General features: G+C 40.4%; 1 protein-coding gene and 1 long non-coding RNA gene across 2 annotated transcripts; both read right to left on the minus strand.

The window, feature by feature from the left end:
* Positions 1-6,553: 6,553 nt before the first annotated feature.
* LOC140944240 (uncharacterized) lies at positions 6,554-7,592 on the minus strand. The gene is made up of 3 exons (XR_012166685.1): positions 7,480-7,592; positions 6,741-6,795; positions 6,554-6,639 (listed from the first exon to the last, which is right to left on the minus strand). It is a non-coding gene; the product is annotated as an uncharacterized lncRNA (long non-coding RNA).
* Positions 7,593-8,217: 625 nt separating this feature from the next.
* On the minus strand, positions 8,218-19,025 carry LOC140944237 (uncharacterized). Its single transcript, XM_073393367.1, has 6 exons — positions 18,252-19,025; positions 16,893-17,381; positions 15,765-16,766; positions 14,757-15,512; positions 12,879-14,510; positions 8,218-12,758 (listed from the first exon to the last, which is right to left on the minus strand). The coding sequence occupies exons 1-6, from the start codon at positions 19,006-19,008 to the stop codon at positions 11,221-11,223; spliced, it is 6,174 nt and encodes a 2,057-aa protein (XP_073249468.1). The 5' UTR covers positions 19,009-19,025; the 3' UTR covers positions 8,218-11,220.
* Between the last annotated feature and the right edge of the window lie 1,480 nt (positions 19,026-20,505).

Here is a 20,505-nt window from a genome sequence, read left to right on the forward strand (position 1 = left end):
AGGAAAGAAGACAGCAAATACTAAATTGTCAAGAAGGAAAAGAACAGGTATTTACTGAAAATCAGCGAATTGTTGGAGAGGGCAGAAAGTCCATCTTCAATGGTTAAAAATTAAATTCCACGGTTGGTTGAGTAAGCTTAACTAGCTTAAAACCCATTTACGGGGACCATATGGAATAAAGGGCTTTCCAGTTCCAAATTATAAGATGTCCTTTGATTTTTGAGAGTTTTTGGAAAGGGAACTCGATTGACCTCACCCGATAGTAGACAGTTAACCCAAAGGAATTAGTCGAGCGAGAAAAATCACCGTGCCTATATCTCATAAAATAGCATTCGGCAAACTGGCGATCATACAAAAATATATCATAAAATTACCTCGATTCCTCAAACTCCTGCTACTTTCAAGGACACAGTGACTAGAACAGGTAACAACAGAACTGGAAATCTCTCAAATTTCTGGGTTATACTTCTAGTCGACTTTCGTTTACAGATGTCGTGCCACCGTAACTTCCGCTTATAAGTCCCTCCGCCCCCTACTTATAAACCCCCCAGTAATAGTCCCATCTACCTGTAAGCAAAAAAACCCATCCCATCATCAGGTGATTACACAGTAACCATTGACTGCCTTTGGTATATACAATAGTCAGAAACTTTGCATGCCTTCCATTTTAAAACTGGAAAAATAAATTATAATGTTACAGTTGGGTAACTGAATTTGCGCCCGTTCGATTCGCTAACCATTGATTATTCTGTGGGTAAACCTTTTCATAGTTTTTATTAAAATAAAAACTACGAGATTGCTGAAACGTGATTTTTTGATGAAGTTAAATTTTAACAATGAAAAAAACACCACACCGTGGACACCCTTCTTCTTCTTCTTTTGTGACGTTTCCTTGGCCTGCCTGTTCTACTTTTATATGTTAGGCATCGACATCAAAAGAATACTAAGATGCTAAAACCTAATACTAAAAAATGCAATAATTATAAATCTAAAGTGAAAATTGATGTCTAGCTAATTATACTGTAATTTCGAGTAATATATCAAGCATAAGACACAGTGTTTCATCACCAGTTGAAACACTGAGAAGAGAGTTGAAAATACCTACGTCAGTGGATATTTTTGATGAACTTCGAAGTGTAAAATGTAGTAGTAAAATGACGTCATCATGCAAATGGTCTATTGCAATTACCGCTGCGACGATCATATATCTTCATTTCAATTTGTATTTCCACAGTTCACCATCGTCAGTGTTCACTGCTGTTTACGGACTGACAGAGGTCCTTAATGTAAAGTATGAATACGACAGGTTCTAGAATGGACCCTTTTGGAACAACCACTAAGAGCGGGAAATTGCAGAGCGTAGCCAATACAAGTTACTTCAATATTAAGTAATGAATAATAAGTATTGAATAATTTATGATAACTTCATGTTTATATTAGTTTTATAATATGGCATGGTGTTATTCGAGTGTGGTCATTGCCTGCACAAAAATTTTGGATATCATTATACATCCAGTCCCGTTTTAATCCTCTCCAAAATAACTCTGCACAACACTTGGTGTGCCACGTTAAAGTAGCAACGCCAGTTTTTGCCGCCGCCCAGGTCGCCAAACGAACACGGGAGACGTCAATGAAGATTTTTACACGGTTGATTTGCGTTTCTTTCACGCCGAGAGATGAAAAAGACTGGCAGCATAGACTTCTTCGAACTTTGTGTCACATACATATAAGTAATATCAAACAGACTAATTTCAGGTAATTTATTCGACACCACCTGAAAACGTTAGTCTAACTTAAAGCAGGAGTCTCCCACGCAACCGTTTTTGCCTCGTCACGATTGACAAAAACGATTGCGTGGGAGGAGAACCACTTTCCTCTTGCCAATTCAGTCTCGCCGGCTTTGCCGGCTTGCGCTGACAGCTCCGCCGCCAAAAATGTTCCACGCACTCTCACAAGTTACACTGCTCGCAAGCTGAAGTTAGGGTGATTGAACGGCACACATTACAACATCACAGATTTTTACACTATTGCACAACATGGATTTCTTTGATCTTTATCAACTTTACATTAAGCTATATTTTTTCAGAAGCCATTTTTTTCAGTCGACCGTGAAAAGGCATACTTGGGTTTTTATTATTCCATTATCTCCAAAACTTTTGTCATAACAGGATCCAACAGCATGTAAGTTCAATTCAAGTCGAAAATTTTCGTTATTCGTAACCATTATTCCTCTTCAGTCCCCGCTAAGCCTAAATTTTGCAATCCATACGTTTCTTGTCTTCGTCCATGGCCGGCAAAATACAATCCTATGCAACTTTTATGAACGCGGCGTTTCAAGGTATTTGAGGAATGTTTTCATTGTTATCATTATATCTTTTTGTTTGTGTCTATTTCTCGTACAAAACACTGTCCCTGTTGAGAAATTAAACACAATTTAACTTTTTCTTTCCAAAACTTTAGCAAACTCTGATTAGAAATGACATTAAACTTGAGCAACGTCATATTAAGATTACCTTCGATGAATTCTATTATTGCGGGCATCACAATAGAGTTGCGATAATACTTTATCTTCAAAGGTAAGAAATGAGGTAAAGGAAAGAAGACAGCAAATACTAACTCGTCAAGAAGGAAAAGAACAGGTGTTTGCTGAAAATCAGCGAATTGTTGGAGCAGGCAAAAAGTCTATCTACAATTGTAAAAATTTGATTCCACGGTTGGTTGAGTCAGCGGACAACCTCAGCTTAACTAACTTAAAACCCATTTACGGCGGTCATATGGAATAAAGGGCTTTTCAGTTCCAAATTATAAGATGTCCTTTGATTTTTGCGTGTTTATGGCAAGGGAACTCGAATGAACTCACCGAGAGTAGACAATTATCCCAAAGGAATTAATCGAGCGAGCCCAGATAAAATCACAGCGCCTACATCTCATAAAATAGCATTCGACAAACTGGCGATCACACAAAAATATATCATAAAATTACCTCGATTCCTCAAACTCCTGCTACTTTCAAGGACACAGTGATTAGACCAGGTAACTGACAGGACTGGAAATCTCTCAAATTTCTGGGTTATACTTCGGGCACGCCATCTGAAAACGAAAGTCGACCACCGTAAACTTCCGCTTATAAGCCCCCCCCCCCTCCCCCTTATAAACCCCCCAGGTTTTGCTCTCTTGTGCAAATTAAGGCTTTTGTTATTTAGACCTCAATTAGACTACCAAATTTAAATATGAAAGAAAAACGAAATGAATTTTGGTCTGGGTAGTTGTAAAAAAGTCATCCTGCAAATGGCATATTGTCCAATAGACTTCACGAGTTTAATCATGTGTAAGGACCTCAGTTATTCAACAAACTGAAAAGTCAGGAGAGGGATTTGATTGCGACTGCTCTTTAGTGCGACACGGTTTATTAGAGATTGCGATAGGCGTTACAAAGTGCGATGATTATTACAAACTGCGACAGTACAGAGCCTGTAAGCAGGCTAACTAGGGAACTAGACTGATCAATCAAGGATTCAATCTGCTCAATGTAAGCTACTCTGGTTTTTGTAGGGAAAGCCCGCAAAGCTCTTTAGCTATTTGCCGTTTTTAAACCCGAGGTTTACAAGTTGTAGACAGATCCGAGCCAATGCTGGGTTGTAGAGGCAGAAGATGACGAACAGCGATGGGCGGAGTTGGTGGTATTTAATCGGTATTGTCCAAAATTGTTTTTGCTCCCATTTACACCAGGGGAGCCATCGAGGTCGCAGCCGAATTCTGTTTTACTCTTGTAGCTGTTAATGGTGCAAGAGCTAAAGTTTCCCTGCTTTGTTGCTGCTGTGCAGTTTTCACAACTGATGCCCGTCACCTGATGTTTATGTACTCATAATGAAGACACTGATACGAAAATGACCGAAAAAGTCGTTATTTTTCAGCTTGGCGCGCGCGTAATCTGTTTTTTAAGGCCGTAGGTGGGCAAGTTACAGGTTGCTTGCAATTGTGTAGAGTGGTCAGCCAAAGATTGCATCTGTAACAACGGCATTCTACTGACATCGTCCAATCGACTCCACTGCCAGAGCTGCTGGACTCAACACTCATACTACTCCGGGAGACAAAATTCAATGGAAGATTTATTCCGAATCGTTGTCCTCTGAAAATGTCAGTGTTTTCCAAGGAAAACGATAGCCTGCGTGGCAGGCATTTGAAAGGGATGGGAAAGGGAGTTTTAGGCTCCTCCCTCGCGTGTGGTCTCGTGCCCTAATTCCCTTCCCTTCCCTTTCGAACGCCTGCCACGCAGGCTAGGAAAACGACTGAACCAGTGTCCATATAAATCCAGGTTCAGAATCCATGTCACAGAAAACAGAAAACTCTTGGTTTGTGAAGTCGTAGACGACGTGCTTTCAAATAAAATAAAACAGTGGCATGAATTTGCCAAATTTTAAATAAATAACTTTTTTCTCTTATACTTACTTAGCTTCTTTTTTTTTAGCGGCTCCCAACTTTTAACAAGGCCGCTCCAATCGTCAGCAACGCTCCCAACTGACTGTAGCTCAGAGCCCTGTGACAGACTAAGGCTTTACTCCCATGAAAATCATTACGTTATCTTTCTGATTCGTCCTGGGAGAAGGACTACCCATAATCCCTCTCGCAGCCGTTTTTTGGATGTCACGCAACGCTCTACCCATAGACATAATTGCGCTTGTCATTGCGCTTCTATTGCTTTGAAGGGTATGTCTGTTTCTTCATTTAACAAAAAGTTTGAATCTAAACGTTACTTTTCATTTATCAGCAGATATTTTCTTCAGCATTTTTCGCAAGGCTTTTGAAATCTTGAATAAGTTAAACGGGGTATTTATCTTTTAGCACAAGTTTGTTTTGGGGTGGTAAAAACACGATTAAAGTAATAAATTGGGTGAAACAAATGCATTCTTTTTTGTCGGGATTACGGACATGGTAAAGCACTCCTAACTAACATTGTAATTAAAGCACCCGCTTCCCACATTCGCCACCACTCGGATTTTGTTGTTGCTGCAATACCACTTTTTTTTTTTACACGAAAATAAGGAAGACTTTGCACAGCAACACTTACGTAAATTAAGGCTTACAGTTGTTGTTTGTTCGTTTGTTTTTTAACGTTAGAACTCCCAGCAGAGATATTTAAATATCGCCTGGTTCGATGGGATAATATTTATCGGTGAATTTTTTTGATTTTAATCAAAAAAATTCAAATAATAATTTATTTACTATATTTAAAAATATAGTTTGAATAAGTTTTCCCAGTTTTTATTATTTGAGTTTTTCTTTAGCCTTCTTTAGATTAAACGCAAGAAGATCAAGTGAAATTAAAGTTCAAACTTTATTATTAAAACAAAATATATGCACATTCAAGTTTAATTTACGCAAACTCTCTCTCTGTTTTAATTTCTTTTTTCAAACATCTTTTGGAAGTGGACCAACTCTCCCCTAGTTTTAAAAACTGCAAAATTTTAACTCTTAATGATAACGACCTCTGCTGTTTAAGAATAAAAGTCAACTATTGTATACTCTGGCTTGGTACGTTCTGTTCTGTATCTCTTACTTAAAACTCATAACAAGTTGCGAGAAGAGGATCCTTCATCGTTGGTCAGTGGTAGTGTGAGCTGTAGGGAGGACTCTGCTACTGAGCGCTGGACATCGATGAAAAAGCTAGTTTGACGGTGAAGATAGTTTTGGCACCTAAATAAGAAAAAATGACAATGACAAGGTATCAAAGGGTCCCCAATAGGATTCTTCAATCCCGTGATCCCGACCCACGATTTCGTGCAATCTCGTAATCGCAAGGGATACTTCGGACATTCTAACTCGCACGCACACTTTCAATCCCGAATCCCGAGCTTCAAACAAGAGAAATCCCGGATCCCGTTCAACCTGAGGACCCTCGTATTAGAAGAGATGTTTGTATCGTCAGTGACACAGGACGCTCGGAAAAATAATTCGAATACTCCCCAACAGGAGTCGACTCTATGACCTTCTGGTTTCTGGTCTACATGCTGCACCACTGAGCTACAACTAAAGCCACTAAACTAAGTTCATGTGACAAACATCCTGTATACTGCTAGGACTAGAATGTCGATATTTGCTGAGGATATTACCTATCATGGGCAGCGTAATCTACCATGAATGCGGCAAATAACTATTATTTAGGAGCCCACAGGTGCTGGCATGGCAGTCAATAAATTCCACGCGGATTTTGTTTTCATACGCGCGCTCCTGGTAATAAACTGAAGGCCTAACCGAAACATCAAAAACCTTTCACAACAGTTATGAAATATTTAGATTTTGCCAAGCCTACAAGCGGTGCTTTCTTTTGATCTGTACTATTAACTCCTTATCGCTGTGAACAGGTCAGTTAACAAGTGACTGCCCTTCATTTAGCGACCAGTTACCACAGTCCCAGCGGAAAATGATTCTTTCATTTCTTTAAACGATATGCTTCGATAAAGAGATCGAGAAGCGTACGTGAAAATCACAGGTGCGTATGTGCGTGTGCGTGAGTCACGTGGCAACATATAACAACAGTGATACCTGCATCACGGATGACGTAATGATTACAGGCTGCGAGGGCGTTAAGGGCCTGGGAAGGATCAGCCCACTCCAGATGACCTGAAGCTGACCGAGAGGCTGAAACCAAAACATGACAGAGATGCTAGAATTGGACAGTATAGCTCCGAGCGCGTTCATGAAAATGCTGAAAGAAAAGGTATAAAAACAACAGAACTCACCGTTAGGGAACACTTTTACTCTGACTGGGGGATCAACGCTACAATTAAAGCACATCTAAGAACGAAAATAATAAGTCTGAGTCAAATCAGTCGTGGTTATCAATCTCAAAAACACCCTTTGTACTACGGTACTCCCCAATAACAAGAAACTCAACCAGGCGGAAAAGTTAGTTTTTGTGGACGAAAATTAAACAAATCTTTCAAAAATTATTGCTCTGCGCTCTGACAGTTGTGGAGAAAAAGGGCGAAACAAAATTATATCACACTTATGGATCATTGTACCTTTCTGGGAAACTGCAAAGTGAAGCTGCCCACCTACCCCTCTCTAACACTTACTTCTCACTTAGGGCAACATGTTGGCTTAGGGGAGGGGTAGGTGGGCAGTTTCCCAGATCTCAGTTCGAATAAAACGGAAAGTTACACCTTGGACATTATTTCAAAGGGGGATAAACAAACTATAAAACTGCTACGTGTATGCCAGCATTTTCTTGAGCAAAAATGCAAATCATTATTTGAGTTCTGATGCGCAGAATTTATTTGCGATTAAGGAGATCATAGCACATCTGAGGTGGTAAGCAAAAAATTCAACCTTTTCCACGTTGCCAATGTTAGTGCTCAAGTTTGAGTTGGCATTACTGCTAACGCTTACGCTAATATAATATTAATCAATGGCAATTTCACTGTTCATCAAAACAGATGCCAATGTTAACCCTAAATATATCTTGGTAACAAGCCATACCTCATTAACCTTTTCGGACGAGAAGTCAGTTGGTGCGTTGAAAAAGTGCAAAACCTGTTATACCGTGTAAATCGGCCTTTAGACATCAATTAACAAGAAAAACAAAGTCTAGTCATATACCGTAACCTTCCACTTATAAGCTCCTCCCTTATCAGCCCTCCCAGGCAGTTATAGAGGATAACGGGCCCATAAACCTGAAAACAAAAAAAGCAACATCCGGTTATACCCCCCATCCCTCCTGTCGAATGTAAGCCCCCATCTTGCTTGTACTGAAATTAAATGAATTCGATTTTTTTGCGAGGTTTTGAAGCTTAAAAAAGGCGAGTAAATTCAACGAGTATTTTGATCAGCACTGCTTTGTTGCTTGTTTTAAAAGGTTTTGTTTAGTCCAGATATAGGCTCCCTATTTATAAGCCCTCCTAGCCCTTACAAAGTTGTATAAGCCCGAGGAGTATAATTGGATGTTTAAGGTATTCATTGGAGTACATTTTAACACTCATCTTTTTCGGACTGAGGATCCGTAGCTTGTATGATAATGTGTCTGACACAAAGGAAAGTTTCAACCAAGAGTTTAATTGAACCACATCAATTTATGAGACATTTGTTAAATTTTTAAGCAGTTGTTTGTGTTACTTCTATCACAAAGCAAAGTTTGGATTCAAAGCAACTCACCCCAGAGAGAACATGTCCCTGGAGGGCTACATTAACAGTATCGATTAAATAAGTAAGTCAGTAATGACTAAGTAAGAATTTTTTTCTATCCTGTGAATTGAACCTTCGTTTTATTCTAAATATCATTGTGACAGGATTAAGCAAATCTCTCTTCGCTAATATTATAGTTTAATGTTATTAGTTTCGTTTTTATAAGTACCTCATTCAGTCTCTTGCACAGGTAGTTTTCAATTATTAAATATCAAACAAACATATTTGCTGGGTTAGATATTTGTATTCTTGGCTTTTCTTAGTTGATAATTTTAAGAATCTTATCATATTATGTTTCCCCAGAATCATGCCATAGCCCCTCGCTATATTCCCTGCAGCGAATGCGGAGTCTGTTTTATAATCACCCTGTCCACCGTTCTGCTCCGCTCAAAAGGGATACACTTTTCAGGCTTGAGGTGTATAAAGGGATCTGTAGACTACGAACAGTCTTTCTTTTTTCTTAATCCGTCCAGCGACACACGCGATACACGCAAATGACCCCGCGCGTGACTGAAGGCGCTTGACGCTCGCGCGCGAGTGCACTCCCCTCCCCTGAAGAAAAAGAGGGACTGCTCGCAGTCTACGGGGTCTGGGAAAGAGTGGGGGAAATCTATCATTTAGGTAATTGAAAAGCAGTTGGTTGAAATATTTTGTACAGATGCATCTTATGCGGCTGTAAAATTAAAAAGGACCTCCTTATTTACATCTGGTGCTCGAGTGTGACAGGGGTAAAATTTGTCATTAGAAGGTCTACGGAAAGAGTACTTTGCTATCAAAACTGACGAACAAAGCTCGTAAAGAATGGGACCTAGGGGTACAGCCTTCCTCATATAAAGCGTCAATAAACTTTATTGAGTACCCCATTGAGAGTGGACAGGGAATTAAAATGAGTCAGTCTTCTATCTTTTAATATTTGGTAATAACATCGATCCCGAAGGTGTAAAATGTAAGTAGATGCATGGAAACTTGTTTCATTGTTTTTCCAGCGCCACACAGTATGATGAAACTGATCATATCGTAAATGATTTTCATTGAATTGCTTTGGTTCCCACACGGATAAATATCTTTCTCGACTGAATGACTGAGCCTACATATGTAAACAAACTAAAACGTACCAAAGATATCAAGTTAACGACAAAACTTGCCACAAAAAATCTAAATTCTATTACACAAATCGTCAGCAACTGACACCGTGGTCTATCATCGTTTTCACTGTCACGCAACAAAAAATTAAATTGGAAACCGTCCAGGGGAAGACGCCAAGAAAATGAAATGTTTTGAAAGACTGATATATATAAACAATTTTTTCAAGTCTCAGGTCTTTGTGGCCCATAGTTTCTGAGGTATTTGCCGAAACGTTTCACGCACCTTTGTAGAGCTTTGTATGGAGACGCCATATTGGTGCACCGTTTTGGTGCACCAATATGGCCGCCGGAAATCAACAAAAACATCTGGACTTCCCTTTTTCTATAAAAGCTCTTTCTTTTCTCTCGAGAACTAACATACGTGCGTATAAACATATCTTCTAATACTTGAAGTGGTTATACCGCTGAAAATCAAGAGGAGAGACTTTTTTTCAACGAGACAACATTCCTATTTTGGTGTCACGCGCTGTGAAAACTCCGAAGTTCAAATTGCTGTCTTTTCGAAATTAAACATGCTACGGAAATGGAAAATTTTACAAAGATTTACTTTTTGTTTATCTTCAACCTACTGTAAATAACAATTCGTAAAACCTCGCTATTTTGACTTTACAATTTGATGACGTCACAGTGAAAACCATATATTCTCCTATCGACCATCATGATATGACGTCAAAATCTTCAAATATCAAGTGGAACCACGAGCCGAGGAAGAGTGGATCCACTGCTAAGTATTGATCAACAGGATAAGGCCTTGGTTCAAAATTCTACTGCTAAAAACCTTCTGACTCACACAATGAGAGATACAAATACAGCTTATTCCTTGACATAACTTTTCTAATACGGCCATGACTATCATGATTTAGTGTATTGTCTCGACAGTATGATTTTGTCACAATATATAATGTGATTTGGATGTGTAAGGCAAATTGAAATAACTAACGCCCTTCTTTGAATGACCACTCAAATGTAAGCTACGTTTCTCCAATTCACGGTCACTGTCCAGGTGATAAGAATGAACAGCGGATTTAAAGTCACCTGGTTTAAGCTTTGTTATCCGCCCTACCCCAAAGTAAAGTCCCGTGCAACGAACGCAACATTGCTGGCCAAGACTCTCACCATTGTTGGGAATTCTTGCGTCCGTCAGCACGTGAGCTAAAAGTTTGACCGGTTTCAAACTTTCTGCATCAACTCCCAACAACATGCAACAACATGCAACAGGGTGTGCCAACATTTTTGTCATAATGCTGGAATTTGTTGGCCAACAATGTTGCGTTCGTTTGCACGGGGCTTAACAATCAGCAGTACTCTTAATGTTGTGCTCCCCAGAAAATAAAGTACATAATCCCCAGTGCCATTGTTGTGAGTAAAAAAAGCTGCAGTGAAATGAGCAACCCAGCTGTGTTCTCCCCAGTACAGTGGCTGTCATTAGTAAAAATCCGCAGTGTTCTTCTCCGAGTGTAATACATATATGTGTCAAAGGCTGTTATGACAAAAGGGCTGCCTTGAGCCTCTAATAGTTAGGTCTTCTTTTCCACCCAGTTAATTACGTACGTACATCGTGTATACGGCTGCAGTTATCGTCCAGGTCGTAGTAACAGTTAGCAGCACTTTGGTGGTTCTTCTCCAAAACGTTGAATACCTTTATCAAGCGCAAGCTGTTTTGACTCAAGAGCTGCACTGTAATCCTCAAGCTTTTGTTATGTTATATTTAATGTGTACTAAAAGTCAGCAGTAATTTTGTATTCCTGTCCAGACATTATATGTTTATCCAGTGCACGGTGCATTTTCGACAGAAGCTGTTCATGAAATTCCCTATCTGGTCCCTAGCTTATGTTCTGTAACTCAACGTTTTAACGGTTAAGTGACATTCAAGAAGTACTTTGCTGATCTCCGCTCAGTTTATTACGCATGTCCCGCTCATGTTGTCTTGCTGAACAACTGCCTTGAAATCATCTAGCCTACACTTAGCACTACGTTGGTGTTCTTCTCCAAAAAGTTTAATTCGTATGTCCAGGGCGCGCTGGAAAGATTGTAGAGCTGCTTTGAAATCACCCTGTTTACGCTGTGTTACCCCCAGTGAGTAGTAACAGTCAGCAGTACTTTGGTGTTCCTCTCCAAACAGTTTAATACTTATATCCAGAGCATGCTGGAAATGTTGAAGAGCCTCTTTAAAATCACATTGTTTACACTGAGTTATCCCCAGATTGAAGTAACAGTCACCAGTACTTTGGTGTTCTTCTCCAAACAGTTTAATACGTATGTCCACGGCGTGCTGGTAAGACTGAATAGCCTCTTTCAAATCACCTTGTTTACACTGAGTTATCCCCAGATTGAAGTAACAGTCAGCAGTACTCTGGTGTTCTTCTCCAAACAGTTTAATACGTATGCCCAGGGCAACCTGGAAAGATTGAAGAGCCTCTTTCAAATCTCCTTGTTTACACTGAGTTATCCCCAGATAGAAGTAACAGTCAGCTGTACTTTGGTGTTCTTCTCCAAACAGTTTAATACGTATGACCACGGCATGCTGGAAAGAATGAATAGCCTCTTTGAAACCACCTTGTTCATCCTGAGTTATCCCCAGATTGAAGTAACAGTCAGCAGTACTTTGGTGTTCTTCTCCAAACAGTTTAATACGTATGTCCAGCGCACACTGAAGAGATTGAAAAGCTGCTTTGAAATCACCTAGTTCTCTCTGTGTTATCCCCAGTGAGTAGTAACAGTCAGCAATACTTTGGTGTTCTTCTCCAAAGAGTTTAATACGTATGTCCAGCGCACGCTGAAGAGATTGAAGAGCTGCTTTAAGTTCATCTGTTTGGGTCGTTCCCATTTCGTAGTAACAGTCAGCAGTACTTTGGTGTTCTTCTCCAAACAGTTTAATACGTATGTCCCGCGCACACTGAAGAGATTGAAGAGCTGCTTTGGAATCACCTAGTTCACGCTGTGTTATCCCCAGTGAGTAGTAACAGTCAGTAGTACTATGGTGTTCTTCTCCAATCAGTTTAATACGTATGTCCAGCGCACACTGAAGAGATTGAAGAGCTGCTTTGAAATCACCTGTTTCACGTTGTGTTATCCCCAGTGAGTAGTAACAGTCAGCAGTACTTTGGTGTTCTTCTCCAAACAGTTTAATACGTATGTCCAGCGCACACTGAAGAGATTGAACAGCTGCCTTGAAATCACCTAGTTCACGCTGTGTTATCCCCAGTGAGTAGTAACAGTCAGCAGTACTTTGGTGTTCTTCTCCAAACAGTTTAATACGTATGTCCAGCGCACGCTGAAGAGATTGAAGAGCTGCTTTCAAATCACTTAGGATATGCTGTGTTATCCCCAGTGAGTGGTAACAGTCAGGAGTACTTTGATGTTCTTCTCCAAACAGTTTAATACGTATGTCCAGTGCACGCTGAAGAGATTGAAGAGCTGCTTTGTAATCATCTATTTGGGTTATTCCCATTTCGTAGTAACAGTCAGCAGTACTTTGGTGTTCTTCTCCAAACAGTTTAATACGTATGCCAAGTGCGCGCTGTTGAGAATGATGAGCTGTTTTGAAATCACCTAGTTTACGCTGTGTTATCCCCAGTGAGTAGTAACAGTTGGCAGTACTTTGGTGTTCTTCTCCAAACAGTTTAATACGTATGCCGAGCGCAAGCTGGTGAGATTGAAGAGCTGCTTTGACATCACCTTGTTCACACTGCGTTTTCCCCAGTTCGTAGTAACAGTCAGCAGTACTTTGGTGTTCTTCTCCAACGACTTTAACACGTATGCCCAACGCACGCCATTGATTTTGAAGAGCTGTTTTGAAAGCACCTAGTTCACGCTGTGTAATCCCCAGTGAGTAGTAACAGTCAGCAGTACTTTGGTGTTTTTCTCCAAACAGTTTTATACGTTTTTCCAGCGAACGCTGATAAGATTGAAGAGCCGCTTTGAAATCACCTTGTTCATGCTGCGTTATTCCCATTTGGTAGTAACAGTCAGCAGTACTTTGATGTTCTTCTCCAAACAGTTTAATACGTATGCCAAGTGCACGCTGTTGAGAATGATGAGCTGCTTTGAAATCTTTTAGTTCACGCTTTGTAATCCCCAGTGAGTAGTAACAGTCAGCAGTACTTTGGTGTTCTTCTCCAAACAGTTTAATACGTTTGTCCAGCGCACACTGAAGAGATTGAAGAGCTGCTATGAAATCACCTAGTTCACGCTGTGTTATCCCCAGTGAGTAGTAACAGTCAGCAGTACTTTGGTGTTCTTCTCCAAACAGTTTAATACGTATGTCCAGCGCACACTGAAGAGATTGAAGAGCTGCTTTGAAATCACCTGGTTCACGCTGTGTTATCCCCAGTGAGTAGTAACAGTCAGCAGTACTTTGGTGTTCTTCTCCAGACAGTTTAATACGGATGTCCAGCGCACGCTGAAGATATTGAAGAGCTGCTTTGTAATCATCTGTTTGGGTTATTCCCATTTCGTAGTAACAGTCACCAGTACTTTGGTGTTCTTCTCCAAACAGTTTAATACGTATGCCAAGTGCACGCTGTTGAGAATGATGAGCTGCTTTGAAATCACCTAGTTTACGCTGTGTTATCCCCATTGAGTAGTAACAATTAGCAGTACTTTGGTGTTCTTCTCCAAACAGTTTAATACGTATGTCCAGCGCATGCTGAAGAGATTGAAGAGCTGATTTGAAATCACCTAGTTCATGCTGTGTTATTCCCAGTGAGTGGTAACAGTCAGCAGTACTTTGGTGTTTTTCTCCAAACAGTTTTATACGTATTTCCAGCGAACGTTGATAAGATTGAAGAGCCGCTTTGAAATCACCTTGTTCATGCTGCGTTATTCCCATTTCGTAGTAACAGTCAGCAGTACTTTGATGTTCTTCTCCAAACAGTTTAATACGTATGCCAAGTGCACGCTGTTGAGAATGATGAGCTGCTTTGAAATCTTTTAGTTCACGCTTTGTAATCCCCAGTGAGTAGTAACAGTCAGCAGTACTTTGGTGTTTTTCTCCAAACAGTTTAATACGTTTGTCCAGCGCACACTGAAGAGATTGAAGAGCTGCTTTGAAATCACCTAGTTCACGGTGTGTTATCCCCAGCGAGTAGTAACAGTCAGCAGTACTTTGGTGTTCTTCTCCAAACAGTTTAATACGTATGTCCAGCGCACGCTGAAGAGATTGAAGAGCTGCTTTGAAATCACCTGGATCACGCTGTGTTATCCCCAGTGAGTAGTAACAGTCAGCAGTACTTTGGTGTTCTTCTCCAGACAGTTTAATACGGATGTCCAGCGCACGCTGAAGATATTGAAGAGCTGCTTTGTAATCATCTATTTGGGTTATTCCCATTTCGTAGTAACAGTCAGCAGTACTTTGGTGTTCTTCTCCAAACAGTTTAATACGTATGCCAAGTGCACGCTGTTGAGAATGATGAGCTGCTTTGAAATCACCTAGTTTACGCTGTGTTATCCCCAGTGAGTAGTAACAGTCAGCAGTACTTTGGTGTTCTTCTCCAAACAGTTTAATACGTATGTCCAGCGCATGCTGAAAAGATTGAAGAGCTGCTTTGAAATCACCTAGTTCATGCTGTGTTATTCCCAGTGAGTGGTAACAGTCAGCAGTACTTTGGTGTTTTTCTCCAAGCAGTTGGATACGTATGTGTAGCGCGTGCTGGAACGATTGGAGAGCTGCTTTGAAATCTTTTAGTTCCTGCATCGTCATCCCCAGTGAGTAGTAACAGTTGGCAGTACTTTGGTGTTCTTCTCCAAACAGTTTAATACGTATTTCCAGTGCACGCTGGTGAGATTGAAGTGCTGCTTTAAAATCACCTAGTTCATGCTGTGTTACGCCCAGTAAGTAGTAACAGTCAGCAGTACTACGGTGATCTTCTCCAAACAGTTTAATACGTATGTCCAGCGCACACTGAAGAGATGGAAAAGCTGCTTTGAAATCACCTCGTTTATGCTGTGTTATCCCCAGTGAGTAGTAACAGTCAGCAGTCTTTTGGTGTTCTTCCCCAAAACGTTTAATACGTATGTCCAGTGCACGCCAGAGAGTTTGAAGAGCCGCTTCAAAATCACCCAGTTCACGCTGTGTTTTCCCCAGTTCGTAGTAACCGTCAGCAGTACTTCGGTGATCTTCTCCAAACAGTTTAATACATATGTCCAGCGCACGCTGGTGAGATTGAAGAGCTGCTTTGAAATCACCTAGTTTACGCTGTGTTATCCCCAGTGAGAAGTGACAGTCAGCAGTACTTTGGTGTTCTTCTCCAGACAGTTTAATACGTATGTTCAGCACACGCTGGTGAGATTGACGAGCTGCTTCGAAATCACCTAGTTTGCGCTGTGTTAATCCCAGTTCGCGGTAACAGTCAGCAGTACTTTGATGTTCTTCTCCAAACAGTTTAATACGTATTTCCAGTGCACGCTTGTGAGGTTTAAGAGCTGATTTAAAATCACCTAGTTCACGTTGTGATATCCCCAGTGAGAAGTAACAGTTAGCAGTACTTTGGTGTTCTTCTCCAAAGAGTTTAATACGTATGTCCAGCGCACGCTGAAGAGATTGAAGAGCTGCTTTGAAATCACCTAGTTCACTCTGTGTTATCCCCAGTGAGTAGTAACAGTCAGCAGTACTTTGGTGTTCTTCCCCAAACAGTTGGAAACGTATGTCAAGCGCGTGCTGGAACGATTGGAGAGCTGCTTTGAAATCTTTTAGTTCATGCAGCGTCATCCCCAGTGAGTAGTAACAGCTGGCAGTACTTTGCTTTTCTTCTCCAAACAGTTTAATACGTATTTCCAGTGCAGGCTGTTTTGACTGCAGAGCTGCTTTAAAATCATTTAGTTCGTGCTGTGTTATCCCTTGTGAGTAGTAACAGTCAGCAGTACTTCGGCTATCTTCTCCAAACAGTTTAATACGTATGCCGAGCTCAAGCTGGTGAGATTGAAGGGCCGCTTTGAAATTACGTAGTTCACGCTGTGTTATCCCCAGTGAGTAGTAACAGTCAGCAGTACTTTGGTGTTCTTCTCCAAACAGTTTAATACGTACGTCAAACGCGTGCTGGAACGATTGGAGAGCTGCTTTGAAATCACCTTGGTCATGCTGTGTAATCCCCAAAAAGTGGTAACAGTCAGCAGTACTTTGGTGTTCTTCTCCAAACAGTTTTATACGTATGTGCAGCGCACGCTGGTAAGATTGAAGAGCTGCTTTTAAATCACTTAGGATATGCTGTATTATCCCCAGTGAGTGGTAACAGTCAGCAGTACTTTGATGTTCTTCTCCAAACAGTTTAATACGTATGTCCAGCGCACGGTGAAGAGATTGAAGAGCTGCTTTGAAATTATCTATTTGGGTTATTCCCATTTCGTAGTAACAGTCAGCAGTACTTTGGTGCTCTTCTCCAAACAGTTTAATACGTATGCCAAGTGCAAGCTGTTGAGAATGATGAGCTGCTTTGAAATCACCTAGTTTACGCTGTGTTATCCCCAGTGAGTAGTAACAGTTAGCAGTACTTTGGTGTTCTTCTCCATACAGTTGAAAACGTATGCCCAACGCAAGCCAGTGATTTTGAAGAGCTGCTTTGACATCACCTTGTTCACACTGCGTTTTCCCCAGTTCGTAGTAACAGTCAGCAGTACTTTGGTGTTTTTCTCCAAAGACTTTAACATATATGCCCAACGCACGCCATTGATTTTGAAGAGCTACTTTGAAATCACCTAGTTCACGCTGTGTTATCCCCAGTGAGTAGTAACAGTCAGCAGTACTTTGGTGTTTTTCTCCAAACAGTTTTATACGTATTTCCAGCGAACGCTGATAAGATTGAAGAGCCGCTTTGAAATCACCTTGTTCATGCTGCGTTATTCCCATTTCGTAGTAACAGTCAGCAGTACTTGGATGTTCTTCTCCAAACACTATATTAAGTATGTCCAGTGCACACTGATAAGATTGCAGAGCTGATTGAAAATCCTGTTTCTTACGCTTCTCGACTGCGAGTGTATAAAGGTTTTTAGCTTCACCAGCTTGATTCTTTACAAAAAGATTGCCAGGCTGAGTTGATTCGCGTACTGATTTTGTGATATCTTAAAAGAGAAAAGAAAAGGCAAGAATCAGATATTTGATTGCTATGGTAAAGTTGAGCCATTGAGAGTCTTAGTCTGATTGATTAATTTATGGTGTCTATGGCCAAAAAAGGGTTCTTTAGCCTTCGAAAAGATTTAAAGGCTTCATACTGAGTAGCCGGAAGGTTAACTTGACCACAAACGTTCTTTTTAATGAAATTCAACATTGGTTAACATTGTTCTTAATGATTCTTCTTTACGTCCAGGCCTACTGGCATTTACCGAAAAATGGGTCATTAACTATACGTTTGGGGAAAACGGAATTCAAAGTTGGTTTTCAAATAACTATCGCTGCGTAAACAAGCCACGTGGTGTGTCACGTGACCAATTTTTAAAAAATCTTACGGTACATGTATATTAAGAAAAGAAATTTAAATAATGATATTTTTCTGATTTATATTAAATATTTCGAACTCTTCAAGTTTAAAATGATTGTCCAGTTCATTTCGTTTTCCAAGGCCTTTATGTAAACTTCCAGTGCACTCATGCCAAATATAAAATATGATTATTCTAACAAAACTGGATGCAAGGCTGGCAATACCGCAAAGGGCTGATTTATTTGAGGCCAATATTTCGGCTAACAAAATTAGCCTTCGACAGGGCCAGAGCTACACTGGCAGTGAGTACTATAACGGCTCTTAAAATTTGAATTTAAATTGACATGAGAGGTTTATGATAAACCAAAAATGAGAGCAATAAGTTGCGTGATAGATAGGTAATAATTACACAGTAGAGTATTGATAAGGTACGGTTCAACGTTCGTCCTTTATTATTCTCTTATATCAGAAACGATAATTTATGCACATTTCTCGCTCACACTTTTTAACGCACCTTCTTTCCACACAGACAAAGTAGTGTCTTCTTTGTTATCACTAGTACCTTGTACAGTTTTGATTTCATCTATTTTGCGAGCCAACATGGCGACGTCTTCTTTGGTAGCAACATCACCTTCAAGAAACTTTCTGTAAGATGTATTTTCTTCCTTGATACCCTGCTCAAGTCTGCGGACTTCTTTTATGGGAAAATCTGACTCTGATAAACTACCAACAGCATCAACCAAAGCTGTCGAGAAACCCAGCGCTTGGAACGCGTCTTTGGCGTGTTTCACGTACTGGTCAAAGGTTACTCTTGTCATGTCAGAACTTTTTAAGTGGCAAAACGAATTCCTCAGAAGGCGTAACTGATCAATTGCTAGTGCACAGGTTTCCGCATTGTTTCCAGTTGTGCTCTCTACGGACGGATGAAAATGACCATGTGATATTCCACGGGGCTTAACATACACGTCATTTAGCGTTCCGTGATGTACGGCGAACACTCGCGAGTAGATAGTGGCCTGGAACAAAGCAGTGCAATCCCATTCCTCATACGATTGATCAACGGGAACTTTGGTGCTGCCACCTTCTGTAGCGGCAAACAAATTTCTCACGGCAGTGGAATCGTCCCAGAGCTGGAAGCCAGGGCGATGTCCATAGGTGTTGTCCCACATGGTTTTAAATGTCTGTCTCAGGGCTTTTGGAAATTCATTCAACACAAGAGACGCGAATTTGAAAAAATTTAAATCTTCGTCTCGGTAAGGCTGCAGGGCCATCCCAACGTAGAGTTAAATTTGCTGTTAAAATAAAAAAACAATCTTAGTAGTGTTGGCCTCCTGTCTTAGTTCACAAAAATTTATAGTTGCTAAAATATCTTTCCTTTTATTCTGGAAACCTTTTCCTTGAATCCCTTGATCAATTTTAGTAATTCAGATCGAATTTTAAGAGCCTGATTTGGTGAGGCAGCTGCCTGCATTTTTTTCTTTTTGCTGAAAAGCCAGGAAGGTTTAAGTGTCGTCTATAAAATCTGATAGCCCTGCCATTTGACAGCGTTAACTATTGTAAATGAACATATGATCGTCGCAGTGGTAATTGCAATTTAAGCAATTGCAAAATAATTAACCCGAAAAACAATTTCGGGACTTCAACGGGATTCGGACCATCGCCTCGGCGTTAGCGCTGCAGTGCTCCACCAATTGAACTAATATATAGATTTAGCCAGGGCTAAAAGCGGGGCTCCCATTAATAAATTTATAATTTAAATCAAACAATAAACTTGTATTCCACAATTCAGTTAACTTTAGAGCACATTCGTGTGACTTTTCAGGGAAAGGCTAAGTGATTTTACAAAAAATAATTTGCAAACAGCCCAAGAGTGAACCAAATCTCACATCGAGTTGATAACCTCATAAGTACACCCAAAAACTGGCAATCATCTTCGATCACATTAAGAGCCATAATAGCTCTTGATCACCGTAGATTAATTAGGCCTGGAAAAAAAAAAAACGGCCGAATTTTTTGCGTTCGACAAGTTTATTTTACAAAATCTTGCCAACAAATCTGGGTGCGTGTAAACCAACCTTTTATATCATTTATGCATCACATCTGAGGTGAAACAGTACTATGAGGCACTGTTTTTATCATACAGACCTCGGACAACAGAATGCAGTATTTCACGATATTGCGATACAAATTGCTATTCAGGACGATCGAAGCACGCGTGGGCCTTAGCCGTAAACCGTTGAAAAAATTTTCAAAATCATCTATACGGCCAGCCGGTTCTGACTTTGACAGTGCTAGCAGTGGCGAGTGTTTGAATGAACATTAACAGAGTTACGCTCCAACATAATAAAGAATTTATTATGTTTATTTTTTATTTCAAAACGGTTTAACGCGCGGCATTTTGAGTACTCCAGGAAGCGTTGTTTACTGAACGACTGAAAACAATCGGCACAATGATTAAAATTACAAGAGAGAGTACTAACAATCAATAAAAGAAATATAATTCGGTGAAACATATACAGAGACGACAATTTTCATTCAGGAAGACAGGACCCTAGGAAGACCCTCAGGAAAACATTTTCTGGCCAATCAGAAGCGAGCAATTCAAACGCTTCCGGAACTGGTTCGGTAACAGTAAGTGCTCAGGGGCTCGTCTCGATCTTACAGTAAACTTTCACCACGAACATTTTATCGACCCGATTAACTGCCCCTGGGTCTCCGAGGATGGCATTAAGCAAGATGAAAACGAAAACGATGCCATCCGAAATCGG

This window comes from Porites lutea, chromosome 7 (genome assembly GCF_958299795.1).
Source record: "Porites lutea chromosome 7, jaPorLute2.1, whole genome shotgun sequence".
Taxonomy (NCBI): domain Eukaryota; kingdom Metazoa; phylum Cnidaria; class Anthozoa; order Scleractinia; family Poritidae; genus Porites; species Porites lutea.